Source organism: Ciona intestinalis, chromosome 6, assembly GCF_000224145.3.
Source record: "Ciona intestinalis chromosome 6, KH, whole genome shotgun sequence".
Lineage (NCBI taxonomy): Eukaryota > Metazoa > Chordata > Ascidiacea > Phlebobranchia > Cionidae > Ciona > Ciona intestinalis.
The window spans coordinates 1,033,299-1,057,933 of record NC_020171.2 but is presented as its reverse complement, the minus strand read 5'-3'; the positions used below and the strand labels follow the sequence as shown (position 1 = coordinate 1,057,933).

General features: G+C 36.0%; 3 protein-coding genes and 1 long non-coding RNA gene across 7 annotated transcripts; 3 read left to right on the top strand and 1 right to left on the bottom strand.

Annotated features, from left to right (window-relative positions):
• Positions 1 to 160: 160 nt before the first annotated feature.
• On the top strand, positions 161 to 6,855 carry smad4 (Smad4 protein). Of its 3 annotated transcripts, none has more exons than XM_026834761.1 (12): positions 161 to 336; positions 693 to 861; positions 1,128 to 1,332; positions 1,698 to 1,850; positions 2,130 to 2,276; positions 2,564 to 2,686; positions 3,035 to 3,151; positions 3,529 to 3,595; positions 3,892 to 4,060; positions 4,331 to 4,469; positions 4,787 to 4,940; positions 5,272 to 6,855. In XM_026834761.1, exons 1-12 carry the CDS (start codon positions 272 to 274, stop codon positions 5,336 to 5,338), a joined length of 1,575 nt encoding a protein of 524 aa, XP_026690562.1. In that variant the 5' UTR covers positions 161 to 271; the 3' UTR covers positions 5,339 to 6,855.
• A 1,580-nt stretch (positions 6,856 to 8,435) lies between these two features.
• On the top strand, positions 8,436 to 10,072 carry LOC100180532 (uncharacterized RING finger protein C2A9.04c-like). Its single transcript, XM_002130011.5, has 2 exons — positions 8,436 to 8,780; positions 9,097 to 10,072. Exons 1-2 carry the CDS (start codon positions 8,777 to 8,779, stop codon positions 9,840 to 9,842), a joined length of 750 nt encoding a protein of 249 aa, XP_002130047.1. The 5' UTR covers positions 8,436 to 8,776; the 3' UTR covers positions 9,843 to 10,072.
• LOC100175002 (myosin-11-like) lies at positions 9,873 to 23,012 on the bottom strand. 2 transcript variants are annotated; one of them, XM_026834780.1, is made up of 25 exons: positions 22,061 to 23,012; positions 21,616 to 21,797; positions 20,833 to 21,008; positions 20,336 to 20,455; positions 19,697 to 19,867; positions 19,502 to 19,623; positions 19,137 to 19,270; positions 18,747 to 18,877; positions 18,097 to 18,193; positions 17,761 to 17,887; positions 17,532 to 17,649; positions 17,101 to 17,266; positions 16,618 to 16,800; positions 16,143 to 16,314; positions 15,768 to 15,955; positions 15,407 to 15,548; positions 13,807 to 15,125; positions 13,308 to 13,526; positions 12,886 to 13,040; positions 12,606 to 12,831; positions 12,280 to 12,450; positions 11,810 to 12,017; positions 10,897 to 11,493; positions 10,442 to 10,598; positions 9,873 to 10,210 (listed from the first exon to the last, which is right to left on the bottom strand). In XM_026834780.1, exons 1-25 carry the CDS (start codon positions 22,158 to 22,160, stop codon positions 10,111 to 10,113), a joined length of 5,481 nt encoding a protein of 1,826 aa, XP_026690581.1. In that variant the 5' UTR covers positions 22,161 to 23,012; the 3' UTR covers positions 9,873 to 10,110. The 2 variants fall into 2 exon arrangements, with proteins under 2 accessions (XP_026690581.1, XP_018667732.2); XM_018812187.2 differs by lacking the exons at positions 19,502 to 19,623; positions 19,697 to 19,867; positions 20,336 to 20,455; ... (1 more) ...; positions 21,616 to 21,797; positions 22,061 to 23,012 and having other exon boundaries at positions 19,147 to 19,237.
• LOC113474297 lies at positions 11,322 to 23,994 on the top strand. Its single transcript, XR_003395958.1, has 3 exons — positions 11,322 to 11,460; positions 19,716 to 19,879; positions 23,932 to 23,994. It is a non-coding gene; the product is annotated as an uncharacterized LOC113474297 (long non-coding RNA).
• Positions 23,995 to 24,635: the final 641 nt, after the last annotated feature.

Here is a 24,635-nt window from a genome sequence, read left to right as displayed (position 1 = left end):
GAATGTGCGTTTGTAAGTCCTTTCGGCAGTGAATCAAAAGTTAATTTACGCAAGGCAGTGAGCACGAAGTAAGTACGTACAAAACAGCACACCTGTAAAAACAAACAAATAATAGATAATTTAGGGTATTTTTTTCTGCCCAGCTAAGAAAATTATACAATAAAGCCAATTTTAATTTATATGTAACATTACGCAGGCGTTAGTGTGTGATTTGGACTGTGTGTGGTTTTAGAATAAACCGCCTGGATATCCAGACCAGCAAATACAAACAATGCAGAACCCTACGACGTCAAATGATGCGTGTTTAAGCATTGTACATAGTCTTATGTGCCACCGGTATGTAAAAATTTGACGTGTTTGCAGTATTTGTCATCTATATTTTATGCAAAAGTGCCAAGTCCCAAACCATAATTAGTTCACGAGTTCAGAATCATATTTTATTCGTTTTTTTTTAACTTAGGTTATTATTTGACATTTCTTAAAGGTTGTTTTAGTTTTTGCCCTTGTGTTACAACTTAAAAATCAACAAATATAAACGGAAATCTGTACAAAATGATAATCCCTACAAAAAAAAAAAATTCTATATATATATATACATGTATTGATTCTTAAAAACATTTTAGTTTTATGCAAATTTAATGCCCATCAGGCTAAATTCTACCACGTTTTAATGAAACAAATTATACCTTTAGGCAAGGCGGGGAGAGTGAATCTTTTGCGAAGCGAGCAATCGAAAGTTTGGTGAAAAAATTAAAAGAGAAAAAAGACGAATTAGAAAGTTTAATAACCGCCATTACAACTAGTGGTGCCCACCCTTCTAAATGTGTTACTATACAAAGAACCCTGGATGGAAGGCTGCAGGTAAATTTAAACTGTTAAGCTAGAACATGTTAACCGGTGGCATGGCAAAGTGGTTAGCCTATATTTCCCTTAAGTGGTTAGCCTATATATATTAGCCTATATTTATAAAGTCTCCCAAAAAAAAACAATTATCCACACACAGTTACACTTGTGTCGACTTGTAAGCGGGCACATGGTTTATAAAACAGAAAACTAGTGTTACAACGACTATTTTTCCCCTGCCACGGGAGAAAAAGTTACATTTATTCATTCATTGTATCTAACAGGTAGCCGGTCGCAAAGGTTTCCCCCATGTTATATATGCCCGTTTATGGCGATGGCCAGATCTTCACAAAAACGAGCTTAAACACCTAAAAGTCTGCAAATTCGCGTTTGATTTGAAATGCGACTCGGTGTGTATTAACCCCTACCACTATGATAGAGTGGTCTCGCCAGGAATTGATTTATCTGGACTCACTTTACAGCATACACGTAAGTGTTTTGATATTGTTTATACTTTTGCTACGGTTGAACATTCATGTAGTGCAAACAAAACATAGGTGTCATGTTTTTTTTTATTTTTTTTACGAAATCTGGGGTGACATTGTTAAAGTACAGATACACTCATAGTCGTCAAACATAGTGAACCTCATTGATTAATGTGGCGAATACTGTATAGTGTATACTTTGGCCCTGCTTGTTTCTATAGACACTAACAGCAGGGTAAAAGCTGTTTTAATCCTAAAACTGGTGTGCAAAATTGCTAAAAACAATATTTAGCTGTCAATTGAAGTTTATTACTTTATCTTTGACCAAAAAAAGAGTTTAACTTATTAATGTGTCATATGTTCATACAGCTGCTGCAGCTCCCTTGGTATCCAACGATTACCAAGATTTAAAGATAACTGACGTGCAAGGGAACTGGATGAACCAGGGCAAGGCTGAAGCTATGCCATTGGGACCTGTACAACATCAAGCCTCAGAAGAATACACTAGTACCTCTAAAGCAGGTGGGATTTTTGTAGCCGCGTCAGTGCATTTTAGATAGGCCTTAAAATTGAGATTTTCCCAAAATTCATTCCAAAAAGATCTGTCCAATTGCCCCTAAAAATTTGTTTTTTACGTATATATATTATAAATTTCCCACTGTTTAGTCTGTATATAACCATTCATGGTCCCATAGCACGGAATTTCACAGTGGATATGTCTACCCTGCTACCCCAGTGTAGCAACAAAATGCAGGATTTTTCGCCAAAAATTTAATAAAAAATCCATGTCTTGTCTGTTAGGTACCTCGAATGGCATTAGCAATGGCCCTGTCTCTGGTACGATGCAATATACTCCTGGAGCTTCCAGTTTTTCTACACCTAGCTCAAGCGCGCCAGTGAACCCTAATCAAGCTATTGGCAGTGCCTCGCAACAGCTTATACAATACAGTCAGAGAAGTAAATTTATTTTACTGCTTGGTTGTTGGTAGAATATTAGCTATTAGCTAGTTAAAGTCCCAATGCTCACTGAAAAGATGCATAAATGCTAAAAATATAGGAAAATGTTCAATAACTTGGGGTAATAAGGCAATTCTGCCCTAAATCTTAGGTCCCTGGTCATGCCATGCAGCAGGACCTCACCCAGGTGGAATAAAAGTCTTTAAAATTAACAAAAAATACAACAAAAACAATGAATGTTAAATTTGTGTTGACCAATCTTTTTTCTTGCACTTCAGATCAACACATGAGTTGGCAAGCTGGCAGCACTGCGAAATACACACCAGAAATGAGCACGCCCATGACTGCACCTTATTATTCACCAAATGATGTTCCTTACCTACCAGTATCCACACATCCAGGTATTTTAACTTACCCTCTGTTACTTTAGCTACCAGGCATAATATATATATATATATATATTATCTGGTATAAAAATGTATTGTATATCTGATTTCCTGAAGTTTTCCTGACTAAGTCTGCCAGATAGCTGACGAAACAATTGAAATACACTTCGTTTTTATACCAGCTATTCCGCTAAAAGTCTGTTACGCCTTCATAGCACCAGATTCTTACTGCAATTTTTTACAAATCGTCCAACTCTATGAGCAACAAGTCAAGCTCAGATTCGCCAAATTTACAGTTACATTATTCATATTTTGTATGTTAATAAAAATACAGTTACAGTAATATATTGTTATAATTTCCAGGCCCCGAGTTCTGGTGTTCAATCACTGCATATGAGATGGACGTCCAAGTTGGTGAGACATTTAAAGTTCCATCTTCGTGTCCAGCTGTTACTGTGGATGGTTATGTTGACCCTTCTGGTGAGTTGGACATACTGTATTATTACTATTATACATAACACAGGTGTTCTGTTTCATACACTTCTTGCCTGCTTATAATTTACCATGTATGGTACTTATTTATCCCCATGTGGCAGAAAAGGACAGTCCTTTTAACACAGGTGTTCATACACCTTGTGTCCCCTTAGAAGTTGCCATGTATGTAACTTTGTAGGTGATTATTTTGGATGTAGTGTATGGCTGACAATTAGAGAATCCATATAGAACCAACTGCCATTAGGTGTCTTGCCCAAGGACACATACGCCCACATTGGTAGCAGAATCAAGTCTTTACCTGTAAACTCTGCCTAAAGGCAGGCGCTTATAATACAGTTAGTACCTGTTTATTTTCTATACAGGTGGCAACAGATTTTGTCTTGGTCAGCTATCAAACGTACATAGAACTGAAGCATCAGAAAAAGCAAGGTTTTTTTGGTGTTTTTTTCATTGGTTACCTAACTGTATCAGTCTGTTCTGTTTTACGTTAGTAATGTTATACAACATGACGCTCTATGGGACCTAAGACATATACAAACAGGCAGGCTAAATTTTTCGCCTTATTAATCCATGTTTGACAACTAGGAGACTAGGAATACAACTAACTATGCCTGTGTTAACCAAGATTTCGCTAAAAACACAAAAAAAACATGATGCATATTTAGTATGTGTATGTCCAAGCCTAGTTAAATACATGAGCACCGTCAAAACTTATTTCTTACCAGGTTACACATCGGCAAAGGTGTCCAGCTAGTGTGCCATGGAGAGGGGGACGTTTGGGTGAAGTGTTTAAGTGATCATGCAGTATTTGTACAAAGCTACTACCTTGATAGGGAAGCAGGCAGGTCACCAGGGGATGCAGTTCATAAAATCTACCCAAATGCTTATATAAAGGTAAGTGGATATATTCTATGTTGTCTATGGTTGAAGGTATTTAAATGGGTAAAGTACTATAGCAAGACAGTTGTAGGACCTGGGATTTAGGCCAGAGTTGGCACATTACCCCAACACCCAGAGATTAGGGCCAGAGTTGGCACATTACCCCAACACCCAGGGATGTACATTCTACAATACATGCCAACAGTGTGACTCCATTCACAACACCCTTAAACTTAAATAATACGGGTTAATTTTTTTAACAAAGGTTCTATTTTTTACCTCCAGGTTTTTGATTTGCGGCAGTGCCATAGACAGATGCAGCAACAAGCTAACACAGCTTCAGCAGCAGCAAACGCACAAGCTGCTGCTGTATCAGGGAATATACCTGGACCTGGTTCTGTAGGTGGAATAGCCCCTGCTATAGGTAAGAACTATTAGCTGTACCAATTGTATTTAACTCCGTTAATGTTGGTTTTTAGGGTCAAATGCTGTATTGTGTTTGTGTTACTTCTGCTACCAGGCATAATGTAAATAATCTTTCAATGGCTCATCTGGTATAAAAACATAGTTTATTTTCGAAGTTTCGTCCGTCATCTAGCAAGACAGATTCTGATGAAGTCTTGCCGGACTTTTACTGTATAATAACTCTATGAGCACCAGATCAGAGTTAGATTTGTAGAATTTATTACACTTATATCATAATTAGTTCACAACTGTATCCACATTTGATCTTAATTCCAGGTCTGCCAGGTTTATCAGCAGCTGCAGGCATAGGAGTGGATGATCTCCGTAGACTTTGTATTCTTAGAATGAGTTTTGTAAAAGGCTGGGGGCCTGACTACCCTCGACAAGATATAAAACAAACGCCTTGTTGGATAGAAATACAACTGCATAGGTAAGTGTTTGTATTGTATTCAAAATCTTATTTTCTGTTTTAATTTTCAATTCAAGGCTATTTTCTGTTTTAATTTGATTCTATGTAAATGAGGTCCTACATAGTAACACATAATGGGTTCTATCCCACTTATAAATGACCACTGGGTTAGAACTAAATTGTCAGCCATATATTAATAAACTAAAAAATATTTACTCACTAACATACCTGGTAACTCGTAGGGTGGCACGAGGTGTATGAAACAGAACACCTGTGTTATAATGAGTGTCGGTGCCTCACCATGAGAGAATAAATAACTTAACACTCACTCATTTAACCGTATTTATTACAGAGCCCTCCAATTACTTGATGAAGTTTTACACACAATGCCAATAGGGGAACCTCATTCTCATGACTGATGATATACAGCTAAGTGTAAACATATATAGATCATTGCCTTCAAAATATGTATGTTAGTAACAACATAACAATACTAAACTGTTCCTCATTTTGTCCAAGTGAAAATCTTGTTTCAATTATTGGTTGAGTGTTTTATATGAATTTTTTTTGAATATTTAATAACTTTTCAAGTTTCTATGCTGTAACAATTTGGGTTATATCACATTATAAACTGTATTTGCAAAAGCCTATTTTTTTAGGTATGAATTTTTATTTAAAAAGGGTTAGTTGAATTTTAACCAAAAAAAAAACAGTTAACATCTCTTTTTTGTCACAACTCACAAGAGCCTTTTTCTTTTTGATCATGTGACTTCTCTTCTATTTTGTTCAGTGTTTTGCACTACTAATTGAATGTGGTCTCTCTTATTTTTTAACTTTTTTCGTTAATGAGTACAACTTAATACAACTACACTCTTTCATTTCTGTATCTAAATACCCATTTTTCCATGTCGGACCAACCATTTGAACTGTATAAGCATGTAACATTAAATTAGTATTTTACTACTAATACACTATTAGCATAGGCGTCGTGCTTTTGAATTTTTAACAAAACAGGGGTTGCCATTTTTTTCCAAATGCAGTTGGGTTCATAGCGAAAAACATAGGGAACTTCATTGATTAATGTGTCAAATGCAATATACTTTGTCTATGTTTGTTTGTATAGACACATAACAGCAAGGTAAAATGTATATTAAAATATAAAAAAATGGGTTATAAAACACATTATATTACATCTGTTTTAAAACTTGGAGTGACATGCCACCCCAGGCACCCCTAAAGTGGCGTCTATGACTACTAGTAGCAAATCACCTTTAGCCTAAACTGAACAAATACATTTTTGAGTAAAAATCGTTACTTTTAATAATCTGTCCTAAAATTGTAAAATGTTTGGCTATGGGTTGTTATTTGCCTTTCATACAGCATTATATTAGCATATGATGTGTATTTAAATCGTGTGCCATCATTTTATGAACTATAACGTTACCATTGCCACTACAGCATGCCAATTACGTTACATACTATAGTACCAGTGCGGAACTTTGTTTTATTGTACATACCGTATTTACCGCTTGCAGTATGCTACCCCATGAGTTTACTTTTTCTTTTTTCCTTATATCTCTCTTTTAAGAAGATAAAAATGGAAAAAGCCAAAAATCGCCCTTTAAACCTGTGGCTTTCTACCCAATGAGTTTACTTTTTTTCTTTTTTCCTAACCTCTCTTTTAAGAAGAGAAATGAAAAAAAAAGCATATCACCTTTTGAACTTGGGGTCCCAATATTTTTACTCCAGTATTAAACGCACTGCCTTGTAACTCAAAACTAATTTGACCCTAGTTTTTGCCAGTTCTTTTTCAATACAAATGCGGTTGTGTATTTCAGTCTTGTTAAACACTCACTATGTATTTTGAAAGTCGGACCTTATATTTTATGCACGCATGAAATTCTCGTTTTGAAAATTAAACCCCACCCTGAACAAATTACACTGTGTTTTCTGGGCTGCTAAAATTAGAAAAAAGAGATTGTTCCTTTATTCTTTATAAATATTAAATCTTATTGCATAAAATATACGCCAAAACGTTTGAGGTTCTATTAGAATGAGAGACTGATAGTGCTAGATTGCTAGTAGTTGGGAAAATATATATTTTTTGGCACATTATTAGTTAGATTTGACTTTTTTTGTGGGTATTTGGTGGCAGTTGGTGTATTCTGTTATGATGTAACAATAATTGAACAACAATAATAAGCGTTAGATCAGGGCCAGATTCACAGAATATATCAGGATATCCTTTAAATGTCAATTCTCTAAATTTGTAAGTTTTGAAAAAGCTTAGATTAACAGTATGCTGTTACCTATCAGTACTATGCATCGAAATACCCCAGATTGAGCAGTGTAATCTGTCTTTTGTAGGACATATTCTGTTTAAAAATATTATTAAGGCTTGTTCTACATTTAAAGTGTTTTGAACACTTTATTACAATAAATATTTAAACATAAATTTCTTATATATATATATATATATATATATATTGTAAGCCTTATTGTTTGTGACATATCTAAGTTTTAATTAAACCATTTTAATTTCTCATCTCATCCAATTAAAGGTAGGTAATAACTCTGTTATTACGTTCTCACACGCTCATACAAATCCGCTTACGTGCGTAAAAAGCTCTGATGTATGTATGCAGTCAGGCTGACCATAACAGAACGCTGACAGTAATATACGTGTCATATTGCTTTAGCAGCGCTGCGTTCGTTGTGGCTGTCAGAACACGTACTGTACAATGTTGGAAGTAAACCCTATATTTTAGGTTGTATTTGCTGGAGTAGTTAGCCTTAAAACTACTATATCCTAAACAAGTACTTATATTATAATAGGAGTTTTGTTGCAGTGTGATTCTTTGTAAGTTTTGGGCGTTTTCGCTTACTTTACACGGTAACCAGATACTTATATATGTAGCACTTTCCTAATATTTAAATCAGGTTACTTTCTAAGCCTAAATGATAACCTATTTGGTGAATGAAGTACGTGTATATTGCTGTATCCGAAGCATTACTGGCTAAATGGGGTAATGGCCTCTGCAGATTTGGCGTTTTATATAAATTTTGCAACTTTTTTTGTTACAGTTTAGCTTTATTTTCCCATTTAAGACGAAACCAATAGTTTTTAGAGGATATAGTTTTGTTGTATTTATAGACGACTGTTGTTTCATGCAATGGTTTGTTATTGTTACCAGGATAGTCACTCTGTGACGTCATACGTATTATTCGAATCGCAGAGAAAACGCGAGACTGCTATAGTGCTAAGTATATGTGTGTGGTGCAAGAATGCTGCAGACGCATCTATAATTTATTAGCTACGCGTAGGGCGAGTACGGTATATAAAATACAGCTTCGCAGGCCTAAAACTGCTGAAGCTGTGCTGAAAGGAATAAGAAAAGAAAGCTTTTCCGGTCTTATTCAGTTTAGAGACATAAATGTAAGGAAGTTTGTTATGGGCTTTGTTTCATCTGCTTTACTGCCACATAACTACAGCAGTACGCTAGCTTATGAGCTAGCAGGGTGGCGTCATATATCATATCAGCTGATAAAGGTTATATGATTCATTTATATTCACAGCTAGGCTGTAACTGGGCCTACATATATGACTGCTGACGTTTCGTTTTAAAAGCAGGCCGTAAAATAGCGAAACAGTTATAGTAAATGAGGTTTTAGCACAGGTTATACGCTTAATACTTACGTAGCATCGATTAAGTAGCTCAGTTTTTTGTTTGTATATTTGTTCTGTTGAGCTAAATTATTATTATTAATTAGTTTGTTGGTCCCTTTGCAGGTTTTAAGAATAAGGTATTTTGCCACAGTATCTAACTGAAGTACAAACTGTCAGACATCATTAGACCATGGGTAAGTCGTTTTGTATCTGTATAGTTGTGTGTAAATAACATCTGTTATTATTTAGTGCGGTGGGGTAAAATGGGACGACTTTTCATTCTATTTTCTGGTACCATTTGGTAGTAAGCAAAAAAATATTCGAAGAATAATAAAACCATATCCTCATGTCTATCAAATCCGTTGTCATGATGTTTAAAACAGGATCAGGATATTTGTATATCATGTGCTAAAGGAGTCTCATCTTACACCACAGTACCAGACAATTTACTTTAACTCATATAGGCAATTCGAATAAAAACATTACTTTTATGCATTTTTATTTACACAGATCGTGGTATAGGTGGAGTGCCTTACCATCAACGCCGGTACAACGACATGAACTACGAACGTCCTCGCCAATGGTGGAATAACGAAACCAAACGTTTTATTCAAAACCATGGCCACGACTACTACCGTTCGCAATACAGCCGGACAGCGAACCAACGTACAAATTACAGGCATAACCATGGAAATTTTGACAGACAGCAACGTTCTAGTAGCAGTTTAACGCCACGAGCAAGCTACACAAGACAGAATTCAGTTAGACAGCCTATACCGTGGCATAATAGGCAAGGGTTTCAAGCCAATTCTGGCCTGCAAAATCGACATGTAGCAACTCATTCAGGACTAAGACTTCAACACTATACGTCTAGATCAAGAAATACTCCAAGCACTACGAATCAGAATTACAATAGAAGACCACAGTACCGCCGAAATGGCACTAATGACCAAAAGTTGCGAGATCCTCAAGCTACCTTACCACCTTATAAACGTGAGCCTACTGCCGTTGAAAGAAAACGGGGCATATCTGGAGACATAACTGAAACAACTTGTGCGATCTGTTTAGACGAAATGGACGAAATGGAAATTAAGAGGCTACGTGGAACATTCGAGCCTACTGTTACTTTTCCATGTGGCCATAGCTTCCATGGCGCTTGCGCAGAAGCTTGGGTGGCAAGCAAGCATACATGTCCGCTTTGTCGATCATTTGTACCACCAGAAAGACTTAGCCGAGATTTTAGCGCTTACCGATAAAAGCTAGTGATAATGTTATTGATTTTACCGTTGTTGTGTCTTCCTACCGTTTTTGCATTTTATTTTAATGATAACTTTTTGCGCAGACTCCTAAAATGCTCGTTAAAAAGCATCAATCTTGCTTAGGCTACAGAGTACAGTTTGAATTTATCATTTCCAGTTTTTACTTTTTACGCTTTTACTGTTGTTACATACAAAATAAATGATATAAGATTTCAATGTATTATTAACACAGCTTGTTTATAATTTTTAATCTGATTTTAGAGAATTATATTGGCGGTAAAACGGTAGATCGGCCAGAAGACGAACGATCGCTGGACGGTGACATTGAATTGTCGCTTTCTCGACTTGTTGGTTTCGTGTCAAATCTGAAAGTGTTAAGACTTGTTATATTAGATTCGACTCTATTTATAACGACTGTCGTTTTGCTGGTAATACCCCTATCTTCGCTGTTAATTAATTTGATCTTTGTTACTGTAGTATAGAGTAAGGTCCTTGGATTTACGCCATATTTGGGCGATTAACCCAATTTAGGCCTAATTTGGCCCGTCTTATATTAGATACCGTATTAACCAATGTAAAATAGGAGGTCTTCATACCTTTTGGACTTTTTCTTGGCCAGAACTGAAGCTTCCTGATCGGGCGGTGTCTTTTTCCTTGGAGCTTGTTTCGTTCCAGATCTACTTGTTCTTCTCTGCGGACTCGGTATAGAAGATGGTCTTGTTATATCTGGAGCAATTGGTGGTAGGCAATGATCTGTAAAGTAATAATTAAAGTGTCAGGTATAGCGAGGTTGCAGCAACAGTTTATGGATATTTTTAACCCCCGGTTACATAGAAATAGTAGGGTTTGCGCGGGGAATTTTTGTAAAATTTGGATCAAGAATGGTTTTCTAGATGAACTGTTATTGCACCTGCAAGCAAGATAATATGTGCGATTTAATAAAGATTTGCGCATTTTGGTACTATGGACATAGGTAAGTACTTTTGTAACTATTTATATGAAAAAAAGGTTAAAAACATGCGTTTTAGTTTTGTTGGGAATTTTATATTACCTGAGTTTTCAGTATCAAATTCGCGTAGTTGTATCTGGCTTGTGTATGACTGTGTGATATCAAACTGCCGTTGCGGCTGCGTCATTAGCTTTTCCACTATTGTGCTCTTAGCCCGACGCAGGCCGCCTTGAACTTCGAGCTCAACGATTCGTGGCATTTCTAGCGGGGATGTCGGCCTTTTATTCCGGCGAATACTCGCCCTTGTCGCCGGTGTCAAGCGCGGTAACGTCACACCATTACTATAGCGACTTTGAGCTGCTTGTTTTATGTCCATATGTGAGTTAACAGGAACTATTGTGCCAGAACGGTTAGAAAACGGGCAGAATATGCTACTATCTGGAAACCATTGCGGTTCATTCTTCTTTTCTCTAGACTTATCCTCTGGCACTTTTCCTCCAATAATATCAAAGTCCTCTCTGTTCTCGGGTTGCTCCATCTGTGGCTGAGGTCCTTCTGTTGTCATTGAAACTGGAGTATTAGGTGCAGCACGAGCTGACCCTTCGTAACTGCTGTATGGAAATACAAGCCTCATGTCTTTACAAGGCTGAGTGAAGCCAGCCACCGGTGAGTTGTTGTGTTGTCTTTCTTTTCCACAGACTAAAATGTTTGAAAGATATTGATATTAGTTAAAATTGGGCAATGGGCCAAAAGTGTGTCTAAAAACCTAGATCTCCTGGAGTTACATTTGATTATGTTTTAGATTAGTGCTTTAGATCATTTTTATGGGTACGTTCCATTTATCTCACAGATTATCGCAGATCAGAGCAACTGAAATCACAGTATATAGGAGTTTGCAGGGTTAGGACATGTATAGCTCAACAATAAGTTTACATTTATTCTTCCAAAAAATTAAAGAAAGAGACAAAGCCTATTTATAATATATTTTGAAAAACGCTAAATGTAAGATGTCCACCTTTGAATATAATTGGTTGTATTAAGTTAATATCTTTCTTTTCATTCTTTATCTTATGGAAAAGGAGGGTTATCATCATTAATATTTTCTGCCTGCTTCCTCTGCTCTCCTTTCTCTTCTTTATCCATGATTGACGTAAATGACTTTGTCTGGCTTCCAATCTTGAAAGAAGTTGCTTAAGCATCTTGTACTCTCTCTGTTTTTCTTTCTAAATTTATAATAAGTTTCAAAAACGAAGCAAGCAGGTTGTATATTTAATACTCTGGTACAGTCTCTACCATTTGTGCATTTCTGCTTTTCTTTCTAAATTTAATTTTAACTTTTAAAACTAAATGAATGTGACTTATTTATCATTGTATGTCCGGGCAAAGACAGTCGTTAAAACATAGGTGTTCTGCAACTTTTGTATCATACACTTTAAACCATCTTTTTAGTCATCACATGTCCACAAAAAGGACCAAAAAACTTACATTCCAGACTTTTCCCTGTCTTCGTTTTCTTGCTTCAAACCTTTGCTCCAGTTGTACTTTTACTCTTTCCATGCAGGCCTGCATCTGTGCGTGTTGTCTATACCTGTGCACTAACTGATGCAATCGTACTCCAGGGAACAGCATTGAGCGATGTAGTAATCCCACCACAGTCTGCATGACATTTCAGTCTTATAAAGTTTCGAATGTTTAAAAAAGTTTCCATTTGTTATTTATTTTACTCAAATGTATTTGCTTGGCCAACTGAGTTAGCCCATTATTCATAGTGATTATATATGTAGAAATATAGTTTGATATTAAAACATTACATTTTTGACATTTTCTTCCAAGTCCATACAATTTCTGATTGCATCAATGTTTAGTTTGTGATCTTTGAGGCTTAGAAGTAATTTCTGCGTTTCCCCTACTTTTAACTCGTGTAGTTGAACCTTCAAAAAATCTGCCTCCGCTTTTTGCTGTCTCATTTTTTGCTCAGCCCTCACTTTTGCTGACTCACTCTTTTTTATTTGATTGTCCAAAATATATGACTTTTGTCTGTTTTAAATTGAAGTGTTATAGGGTTTTTAAGCAGTAATTTCAATAAACCACCTATATTCCTCTGCACTATTTTCATGCTTCTTTGCAGCTTTGTTAAGTTTATCTTGAGCAGTGTCTAAATCTTTTTCTGCTTGTTTTAATCGACTGATGATTTGGTACGGTGTGATCATTGTTGAACTGCTCTCAGTGGTAGAAGGGGTGATAGCCTGGTTTGAAATATGTGTAGCTTATATCAGTTTGGAGTTTTGGACTTATATCGTGAATACACCATGTGTGTCTGGCCCTGGTTTATAAGGAGAAACCCATATTATAGTCTTTAGTCTGACAATGTACATGTATTGTCTCGGACAGTTGCCCCTGTTCACAACGTTTGTTATAATATAAAGGAAGTTCACCAAATAATCATCTTAAATCAAAATGAAAAGTTAAAACCCACTTACAAGAAAGAACACATGTTATAACCTGACACTTACATTGCCTCCTAGTATGTTCATTAATATTTTCTTTGTCTTGATTAGTTCACTTGATTTTTTGTCTCTTTCTTCTTTTGCTTTTGCGATTTGTGCTTGGGCATTCATTCGAACTTTGGACAGCTCATTCTCAGCATTTTTCACTTTCATGTTCATTCTACTTTTCTCTTTCTCAATGGCTTCAACTAAATTTTCATTCATCCCAGCAAAAAAGGAGTTGACCTAAGAAACAGAATTGATTCAGGAAGTTTCATAGATTTTTAACTTCAATAAATTTCAGGGAGGCAATGATAACTAGAAGGACAATTTTGTGAAACAAATTTTAGCTGATTGGTGGCAATGTTTACTGATGTAGGTCAGAAAAGTCGCAAGCCACTTATATATACAATCAAACCACTGGCCCACTAAAAAAGATAACTCTTTACTTTCATAACATCAATGCTAATTGAAATGATGTTAACATTCCCCTTGGAACAATTGGTCTTACAAGAATCCCTTTTACCTTAAGAGATATATTTCTCACAAAAACTTCCGCTTGTTTCACCGGGTCATCATCTATTCCTGTTGTCGCAGCAATTGCCTTTCTCCTTGCTCTTCTTCTCTCTTCTTCCTGCTCCTCTAGCTGCTCTTTTCTCCTCCTGACTGCTGCTTCCCTTGAAATTGCATCTCGTCTCTTCTCAAGTTCTGTCTTTGATTTAAAAGGTCCTCCAAACTCAGAATAAAATCCTTTAAACTTAACAGCTTTAGGTGGAGGAGGTGGTCTTATGCTCTGTCGTCGAGCGATCTGCATCACGTCTCTGAATGGAACGACAGAAGAACGTCTTCGATCTCTAAGCCTTGCCATCCTCCGATCAACTACTGTTAGAAGATTAGGAACAGGACTTTGATTCTCCATCTTTTTATCTTCATCTTCACCATCATCATTTGTTACAATTAAAACTTTCTGAAGAATTTCGGCTTTTGGCTCCACAAACTTCTCTTGAATACTTCTTTGATCAATTTTATCTTTTCCCTCTACTGCAACAGATTCTATAACTTGTACCTCACTTTTTTCTTCACTAGAAGAAGTTTTCCCAACCCCAATCTCTGGCACATTTAAGCTTATTATTACACCATCACTCCCACTCTGTTTAATAACATCATCCTCTTTTTTAACTTCCTTATTTGAGTTCTTCCCAGCTGATGGTCTCATCGCTCTCATTATTTCTGCAAGCTCTGGATCAACCATCTCTAAGTAATCCCTAAATCCTTCACTCTCATCTGTAGATGAAGAAGAGGAAGAGTAATCCCCTCTTATCCCAGTGCTTGCATCTGGAGTGCTCCTTGGATTTGTAGCTATGCTTAGCCTCCTCTGCTTCTCAGCAAGGACTCTCGCCACCAACGGATTCCTCTTTGGAACAGGAGGCTCTTCCTCTTCCTTCTTTGGAGCTTTAACTCCGAGGGCTGACTTTAAATTGTTCCAATAATTCACATTCCCTTTCCCAATTTCTTCCTCTTCTTGATCTTCGGAATTTTCCATTGAATTCGGGTCCATCATATTAGAACCCATCATGTTGGGGTTCATCATACCCATCATGTCACCCTCAAAGCCCATCATTCCACCCCCCATTCCACCTTCCATGCCCCCGCCCATCATCCCCATCATACCCCCCATTCCTGGGTCCATAAACCCTTGATTAAAGCACCCACCACCCGTAGCCGAGGTCTGATGCTTGACCCCAACCCCTCCCAATGTATCAGTGTTCTGAACACTTAACAAACCACCTGTAGTTCTTCTACGCTTCATTGAATTAGGATTAGGAGATTCATCGAACAATTTACCTGAAATTTAATTGAAAGTTAAATGTACTGTTTTAGTTTAATGTCAACATCATCTGGTGATGGTTAATTTAATCATGCAACACTGATCCTTTTGTCAAAGAAATGTGATGAGTATTGTAAAAATACAACACCTGAATCCTCCACAAAATAATCACCCACGTTTATTATATTGTGGTAGCTCATAAACAGGCATTAAGTAGGTGAAACAAAGCAACTGTATGTTAACGATTGCTATTAGGGCAATGGCAATGATAAATAAGCTACATTTATTTATGTCTTACCCTTAAATCCAATCATCATTTCTAATTGTTTAGAAATATTGTCGTTAAAATTTTTCATTTCTTTTTGAACTTTCATGGTTTCATCTCTCACAGAGAAACAAAGGTTTTGCAATTCTTCTTCATTTTTCATTTTGTCCAACACCTACAGGGTACTTAGTTTTTATTTTGTGACTGTGAGTACATAAATTGGGTGTTTCTGAAATAGCAAATTTTGACAACAAATTTAGGGTTTTGTTTTTCTACGTAAGGATGTTCTGTGGCAAGGCATGGGTCCTGAGATTTGCGCTTCAAAAATCATTGGTAAGCTGGTTTGGTTTGATATTAATTTGGCCAAAAAATTATTAAAAGCATGACATCTTACAGATTTATGTTTTTCCTGATCAACTGCTGTTTTTAGTTTAGTCTGAAATTCTTTTCTCATCTTTTCTAACTTGTCATGAGCTTCTGCGATTTCTTGTTGAGTCCTCATCCTTTCTTCCATAAACTCCATTCTCTCATCCGGTTTAAGGAAGACTTTTGTCTCCGGTTTCGGAGGGGGGGATTTTTTACCTGAATAATAACATAATTTTTATATTTTTTATATCTTCGTAAATCCAGGACTCCAGGTCTTCTGGCTAGAATCTCACCCATACAGAACAGAAGTCCTTTAAGCGGCACATAAAACACAACATTTTATAACAACCGCTGTTGCCAGGAGAGGATAAATAAATGGCATATATTCAAGCCTAGTCACCACCTTGATATAATCTACTCGCTGGATGAAATGTCTCCATTTTTGGTACAGGTTCTTCAGTTACCGATGGCTCTTTTTTAACATCTTCACCACCTTCTTGAGGCTTATCAGTGGTCACTTGAATAACAACTGTTTCACTCTTAGTTTCTCCAAGCTTTGGTTCAGATTTTGCCTCCTAAAAAGGTTATTATATTAAGGTTTTATATATTTTTACGAAATATGCAGTGACAGTCTTGCAGTGACAACTTAGGAAACTTTATTGATTAATGTGACAAATATAAATTGGATATGTTTTTTCGTTTTGACACTGAATAGTAAATTCACATTCAAAACTGCGGTGCTAGTACATATATGTTGTCACTCCTGGTTTAAAAATCCTGATAAGATATCACCCCCTAAGTTACATCTATGATATAGGCCTAGTGAAACAATTACCGACAAAAAAAAAATACTCAAAAAATACCAAATATCTTTTTACCCTCTCTGGCGGTTTCTCTTTTTTCGTTTCCGAGAGCTCTTTATTGGAGACAGTTTTTGATTCTTCTCTCCTCGGTTCCGGTGTCCTCTTTGCTCCTTCTTCTGGACTGGGTGGAGGACGCTTGGGTGTTCTTCTTTCACTTGATTTCAGCTCAATTGCTGCTTGCTTTAATCTTCGAATAACCTTGTGAAAAAATGAAAATGACTTTGTGTTTTATGTTTTATTATATGTATGGGTGTTACATGTGTTTTATATGCATATTCTCGGGTGGTGTTGTTAAAATGCAGTTACACCTATGGCTGTCAAACCTTGTGAACCTCATTGATTAATGTGGCAAATGCAATTTAGTTTGACTCTGCTTGTTTCTATAGACACCTAACCGAAACCCCATTTAAGGTGTGAAACTGGTAGACTACAATATATAATGTCATCATTGCTGTTTTACAGAATCATAAAAAGATTTTTAAATATATTTATGCTGACCTCATCCTTATAATAAACCATGAGTCGTAGTGACATAATGTTGCTTTCCTGACTCGACAGTTTTTCCTCAAGCTCCTTGATTCTCGTGTTTGCTTTATCATTCTCATCTTCCATAGCTTGCACCTCTTCAGCAAGATTAGAGCTTATTTCTTTTTCCTCTGATAATCTAAAATTCAATAAAACGTCTCTTTAAAACAAGCATCATAACAGTAGCACAGATGAAGAGCTTTCCTGGAAAGAGGGTTCATGGTTCATAGTTCAAGACCATGGGCAAGACAGTTAACTATTTTAATGTGAAGTGCATTAAATATTCCTGTTATATTAGTCCATGCCTCTATAATATTAAGAAATGGACATAATTTAGGTATAAAATCATACCTTGACCTTCAATTAATGACAATATGTTCTAACAGAGCAAAGGAATTACTAACTTTTTGCGGAAGCTTTCACACTCTATGTTCCTGCTATCTAAATCTGTTTTCAGTTGTTCTGTTTCTTCTTCTAGCTCAGCAAACTCCTCTTCTAACTCTTCTAACCTTTCTTTACACTCTGGAACAAGTTATTTCTATTTGTTAAATAGCATACGAATATATTATTGTTTAAAAAAAGAGCAGAAAAAAACTAAATTCAATATAAAAAATGTGTCTCAACACACTGTACCATCAAATTCAGATTGGTTGGGCAATTCTTGTAATTCTTCAATTCGTTTTTCCAAAGCTGCAACTTGATCGTGAAAATTTGCAATTTTCTTGTGAAGTTTTTCATTTTCTTTGTTTACTGCTTCGAGCTATTGTAACGAAACATGTTAACTTTTTGTTTTTTTTTCCATGTATTTATATAAATGTCATACCCCTAATAAAAAGTTTCTTCCCAAAAATGACCAATTAGAAAAGGATAAAAAGTTAAAGAGACGTGTGCAATTTTTCATATATATTTGTATTAACAGTGGAGTTAAGTAAAAAAGTTTTTTGTCTTGTAAACATATTCCCTTCTTACCTGTCGTTTTAACCTTGTTATCTTCCTTCTTGCGGCTTGAATAATCTTCTGTGATTCTGCCATCTCCTTCTGCATCTGAGCAGCCTCATCCTGCAGCCTATGCTTGGGAGAAACTTTTAAAGCAGTATTTGTGGTAGTAAAGTATATAGGTCAGTAATTAACTAATTATAACAACTTACCTATAAGTTATAACAGTCAAAACAAATTTGTGAGCATTTTAGTACTTCTTGTGTATCTTAAACAGATTATTACATGGTGCATTTATACTAATCAGTGTTTTTAGGTTTGTAATCTATTTCTTAACCTTTTTAGATGCACAATTCCAGTAATTTAAATTTTATAAACAAAAATCCAATCAGAGCATGTAAGTCAGTACTTTTTAAGTACCCCTAAACAAATTAAAGTACAAGGCATTGCTCTGTTGTTTGTATGGACACTTAACAACAGGGTAAAACTGGTTTTGGCCTAAAACTAGGGTTTTAATCATAAGATCACCGAAATCCCCCTGTATAAAAAGGTATACTAATTAATTTTTCGGCCAGGTGGTACTTTTAAATATGGTTGGTTTTAAATATGTTGGTACTACAGTTAGTAGGCTATCACATTATCCTTTCTAAAGACTTTCCCAATGCGGACCATACAAACTCTACCTTGTTACTGTATACTGGGTCTCTTTTAATTGGGTTTTAGTGTTCGCTGCTACTATTAGTTTGCTTTCTGTAGCTGCTTGTAGAAATTCCATCATCACCATAGCTCTTTCAAGTCGTTTACGGCAAGATGGCTGGAAATAGTAGCCTAATATTATTTGTCTTTGGCCAAGACACTGAAAAGCAATTGCCCAAGTCCTGTGGTCCCCGTATGGATTGTCTGAATTATCAACTACACATATAAAAAAAATAAAAATCAACCATAAAAGAGAGAAGAAAAAAATCAAAATAAATAATTAACTATAAAGCTACTCGATAACAAATAACCTTTATACTTTGTAAGACATAAAAACATTAAAGTTCTCTTTGGCCAAGATAAATACATTAGTGTACCTTTGTAAACCTGTGTATGGATGCTTCCTTGATATAATACATCACATCAGCTGTTGCTTCTTTCCATGAAAAAGCAACTTCATTTAAAATGGCTGCCTCTGATTCTTTGTAAGGATCCTTTGTAGGCTCATCACCTGTGTTAAAGTGAATTAGCAGATCTTAGAAGTTATCTTAGCTTTAGCAATAACTAGTTACTTTTAATACTGTACACTCTTTTATGTACAACAAAGTGACATTGTGGATAAGGTCCCACAGTGCGTCCACCTTGTTTCCTAGAGTTTAGGCCAAGATTTATTCATTTTCTTCTTTTTTTTTAATTAAAAAAAACATTCATATTATAAATACTTGTTTAATTCAATGCTTACCTGGCAGCAGAACAGTTACACTTCTGTTGAAATTTTCTTTTTCGTTATTTTGTGATTTTTTTGTCTCCGATAACTTTGTTCTGAGATTTTGGTACTGCTCCAATTTTATCCTTAGTTTGTGACTGCAAGGTAATAAAACATTGTTAGAAACAGTATTTACAGAAGTTACAAAACAATGTATGTTTTAGAATTAACCTGCTCCATAATTTTTTAGTTGGCAGATTTCTCTTCTGTCTTGATGCTACAACGTGTGGCGGAAATTTTCCCGACAAAACGTCGAATTTATCATCAGATACCATGAGATGAATGAACTGTTCAAGTTTTCTCACGCATTTCCAGGCCCGTTGTAAAGCAAGGACAACTCCTCTGTATAAAAAGGTTGGAAATTTAGAACTTTTTTTATAAATGTAACTTAACTATCCTTGGTGTCAGGGCAACAACAGTTTCTAGAATATGAATGTTGTGTTTGATACATTTAGACCCGCTTATGAGTTGCAAAGTATGTAACTTGGTGGGTGATTGTTTTTTAGGGTTGGAAATTTTAATGCTGTGTTCAGTAAACTGGTAACAGTGATAAGTAACAACTAGGTTGTAGCATTTGCAGCTAAGTGTTTTTCCCAAAGACACAAACACTTACAATGGTAGCAGTGTCGAGCCTCAAACTCGTAACCTCTAGGCTAGAGTCAAATTTACTAACTACTATGCGGCGGCTTTGTAAACTCAAAGGTGTTGATTCAAATTAACAAAACTTGAATAATAAGGTTCAATTGTTTAAGCAGACTTGGAAGTTTTTTTGTTGTATAGGAATAGTTGTTTTGAAACCAAATAATCCACCTGTAAGAGTCTGCCTCATCACTCTCTCTATCTTCAAGAGGTTGCATGCCAATATCATCCCAGGATATCTCAAATACAAAGTTGGACATCCATTCTATCAACTCATTCATATCTTCTGCTCTGTGGATGTCAAATATTAAATTAAAATGCTGAAGAAATGGGATTAAAGACATATTCATAGTGTCTGAATAATGTAGTTAGGTGTACACTGTGGAGTCTTTGTCTGTTCTATTCTAGCCTACATGAGTGAGGTGCTACATCGAGGCACGCCGTAGAACATGAGATTTGGGCAACGGACGGCCCATTACCTGGTGTAATTGGGTTCTGTTTACCAAAGAGGAGGCAATTGCTTAATTTGAAATTATGTTAAAGGATCACTGCCCCATGGCGTGTCACACTACAGCAACTCACCTATGTAAAATAAAAAATGACGTACCTTGATATACATTCTGTGTAACTGTATTTTAACACATATAAATACCGATGGTATTTCTTACTGTGAATTGCACCCAGCAATATATTGGTTTATCGCGCACAAGATAACCGACTGTTCCGCTTGTCGGATTAGCTTAGCTTGGTCCTTATCTTCTGTTGGGTCTACAAAAACTACAGGAGCTCCACCGTCGGGTGGTAAAGGCATATCGTCGTTCTTACCCCATGGTATGTCGTCCGCCTTTAATATAAAGTGCTTAATTATTAAACATACGAATAAAGCCTAGTTATCGAACAACAACAGTATTTATAACACGGGTCTTCCGAATAAATGAGACTTATTTATCCTTCCGTGGCGGGGTAACGCATGTTATTTACCCTCAAGTACGACAGCGGCAGTCGTTATAAAAAGAGTGTTCCGTTAAATACATCGATTGCCGCTTATGAGTTATCGTGTCTCGGTAGGTAATTATTTGGGTTTGCTTTGTAACGTATTGCTGACAATTTGGACAACCTATCAATGACTACTGGGTTGAAGCAATTGCGGTTAAGTGTCTTGCCCCAGGGAGACATACGCCCACAATTGTCGAGCCTCGAACCCGTAGGTTGTATGCAAGCCTTACAATGGTAAAGCTATATATAGTAGAGTAGGGGGAGATTGGCCACCTTTAGTATAATATCCAAATATCCTGACCGTGTTTTAAACAATTACCAACGGCCTATGGAAGTCGTGAGGATACGGTTTTAAAATTCTTTCAATGTTCTTTGCTTACTACCAAATAGGACGAGAAAATAGAACGAAAAAGTGTCTCATCTCCTTCCACCCTACTATATGATGTGTTTGTTACCGAGACGTCAGCCATCTCTAAAGCATTAACAATCCGTGTTTTGCAATCTTCGAGTTGGTTTAGTATCTCTGCCCGCTTTCTAAGCGCCTTAAACTCTTCCATTTCAAGCATTTTTCCAACCACCTCTCGTGGTACATTTAACTCCTCCGCGAGGTGGCGCTGGAACGACTCTTCGTATGAATCTACAACAGTGTATCTAACGTCAATTTAATGTAAACGAATTAATGAATGTAACTTGTTTAATCCTCTCGTGGCATGTGTTCTGTTTCACACAACTCGTGCCCGCGAGAATTGGCAGTCTGAGTGTTGCGGTAATTGGCCACATGCCCACATTTGGCCTAAATCCTTTGCCCTTTTAGAAAGGAGACACCCATATATAATATAAACGTCTGAATTTGCTTTTCTATTACCAAACCAACTAAAATATGTTTTAACTACGTCGTACCAGAGACGCCTAAAGCATTTCTTAGCTCTTTCATTTTTTTCATCGCTTCTCTCTTCTCTTTTGTATCTTTATTCTCCTTTATGACGTCACGAGCCAGCATTGTTTCGGCGATTGTGACGTCCCAGAAAAGTTCAATTTCGAAAGTTTGAAGAAAAAACTTCTGATTTATTTTTTGATTTTATTTTGAGAAAGCAGAATTTAGGTCAGTCATTCTAATACGTAAATAAAAATGCCACTTATGACGTAACAAAGGTATTATGATAAAGCATATTTCCGATTAATTTAAAATTACATTGGCATACATAATACAAGTTTTCACACCAAAGCAGCCACGTTTTTAACATATGCTAGTTACGATATCATTTCGTCTGCTCGGTGTTTTATATGATACTGTGGGGTAAGATGGATGCCGTTAGCGCATAATATTCCATTTTTCTTGATCGTGTTTCCAGCAATCAAAAGCGCCTTTTTAGAGTCGTGAGGATACGGTTATATAATTCTGTAAATATTTTTCGTTTACTATCAAATGGGACGTTAAAAACGTGGTCTATCTTAACCCAACCTATATATGACACTATTGTATTCAAAGGGATAAATACAATAAGTATCAAAGGGCAGATGAACACAAAATACACAAAAACAACGTTGTATAATCGTTTAATTTTAAAATATACAGCTACAGACATTCTAAAGAATTGTATCATTTTTGAATATGCAGCTGCATGCCAAAATATTCCTACACCGTTAAACCATATAGATAGTACATGTATGTATTATCTATGGGTAAACCAAATGTCAGAATTCCTTACTTTAGCCATGAATGCAGCATACCGTTAACACATAGGTTTTTTTTGGCATTTCACGATTTAAGGTTATTAAAGTGCATATTCTGGTTTTGTGTATATAGCATAATACCTTGGGGCAAATTGTTTAGGCTATGCACTTGTTAAGCCTGTACTATAGCACGTTTCTGAACCATTTTTTCTTGGTATAAGCTAAACTGGTATTTTAAAACAAAACATAACCAAATATGTAACTAATTACATTAGAGTTCGTTTTATATATAAATTATGATTAAACTAATACGTTTACTTTGCATTTAAAAGTATTTTAATGCTATAGCGTGTTGTATACAGGTTTGGGTATAAGATGGGCATGTTTTCATTCTATTGTTACGATCCATTGGGAAGCAAACAAAGAACATTTACGCAATTATATAACCGTAGCCGCACGTCTCTAAAAGAGCGTTGTTAATTGCTAAAAGCACAATCAACGCATGGCCAACAGCATTTTATCACTACTGCGAAATTTCCGTTATATAATATCCCCTCCTATGACCTCACGGTATTTGCGTTTCAGTAGGGCATGGGTTAACCTATTTTAAAGAGTTACATAACATGTTTTGCAATGCCGATTCGGCGCGTCTGCCTTTATAACCTAGCGGTTACAAGTTCAAGTTTTGCCGTCCCTTACCAGTGTGGCACATATCAAAAATAAATAAATCATCTTAAGATAATTATTAACTTATAAACTGGCACGAGAGGTATAGTAGGGAGGGGGAAGATAGGACACCATTTCGTTCTATTTTTCCGTCCCATTTGGTAGTAAACAAAGAACATTCAAAGAATTATAAAACCGTATCCTCATAACTCCCATATATCTTTTTTTAATTGTTTTAAACACGTTCGTGACATTTGGAAAGTATGTGCTAACCGTGTCCCGTCTTCCCCCGCCCTACTATATTATTAAACTGATGTCGTAGAATTGGCAAACTGCTTTAGTGGTACATGGTTTAATTAAATATTCTAGCAAAAATTTAGGAAAAATCGATTATAGTTTGTTTTTAATTAGTGTTTTTCTTTACCATGCAGCGTGTTCACACGGAGGCTTCATATGTACAACAGTTCTTTTATTTTGTTTATTGATTGATTATAACTGCAACCAGAAAACAGGTTTTATTTTATTTTTGCTTTTTGTTTTATCGGTGTAATACAAAAAGTATCATAGGTAACGTTTGGTGTTGTACAATATTTTGTTATATATTGCAGTGGGCGTTTTTTGTTATTATTGTGTAATAGCTTGCTAAAAAAAAACGGAACTGCTGTTTAGTTCAAGGCTCTTTGTTTAAAAATCTCAAAATATATAGTAGGGTGGGGGATGATGGGACACCTATTTATTTCATTCTTTTTTCGCATTTGGTAGTAAACAAAGATCATTCATATAATTATAAAATCGTATATTCTCACGACTTTCATAAACCGTTGTTAATTGTTTAAAACACGATCAGGAAATTTAAATATTATCTGCTAAAGGTGTCCCATCTCCCCCCACCCTTCTATATTTTAAAAAGTTAGAGGTAAATTTGCAAGTTTATATTCAAAGAAGTGTTTATAATGATACAAAAAATGAAATAGAATGTGCTTACATAGGCCACATGATTTGCAAAGTCAAACATAAAACGTTACCCTGTGTGTGTGTTTCGCAAATACAGACTAGTACGCAGCTATCCCCCTTTTTTAACCAATCAAATCGCGCTGTTACACCGCTGTGTGACAACAAATTGCTATAAGACGCA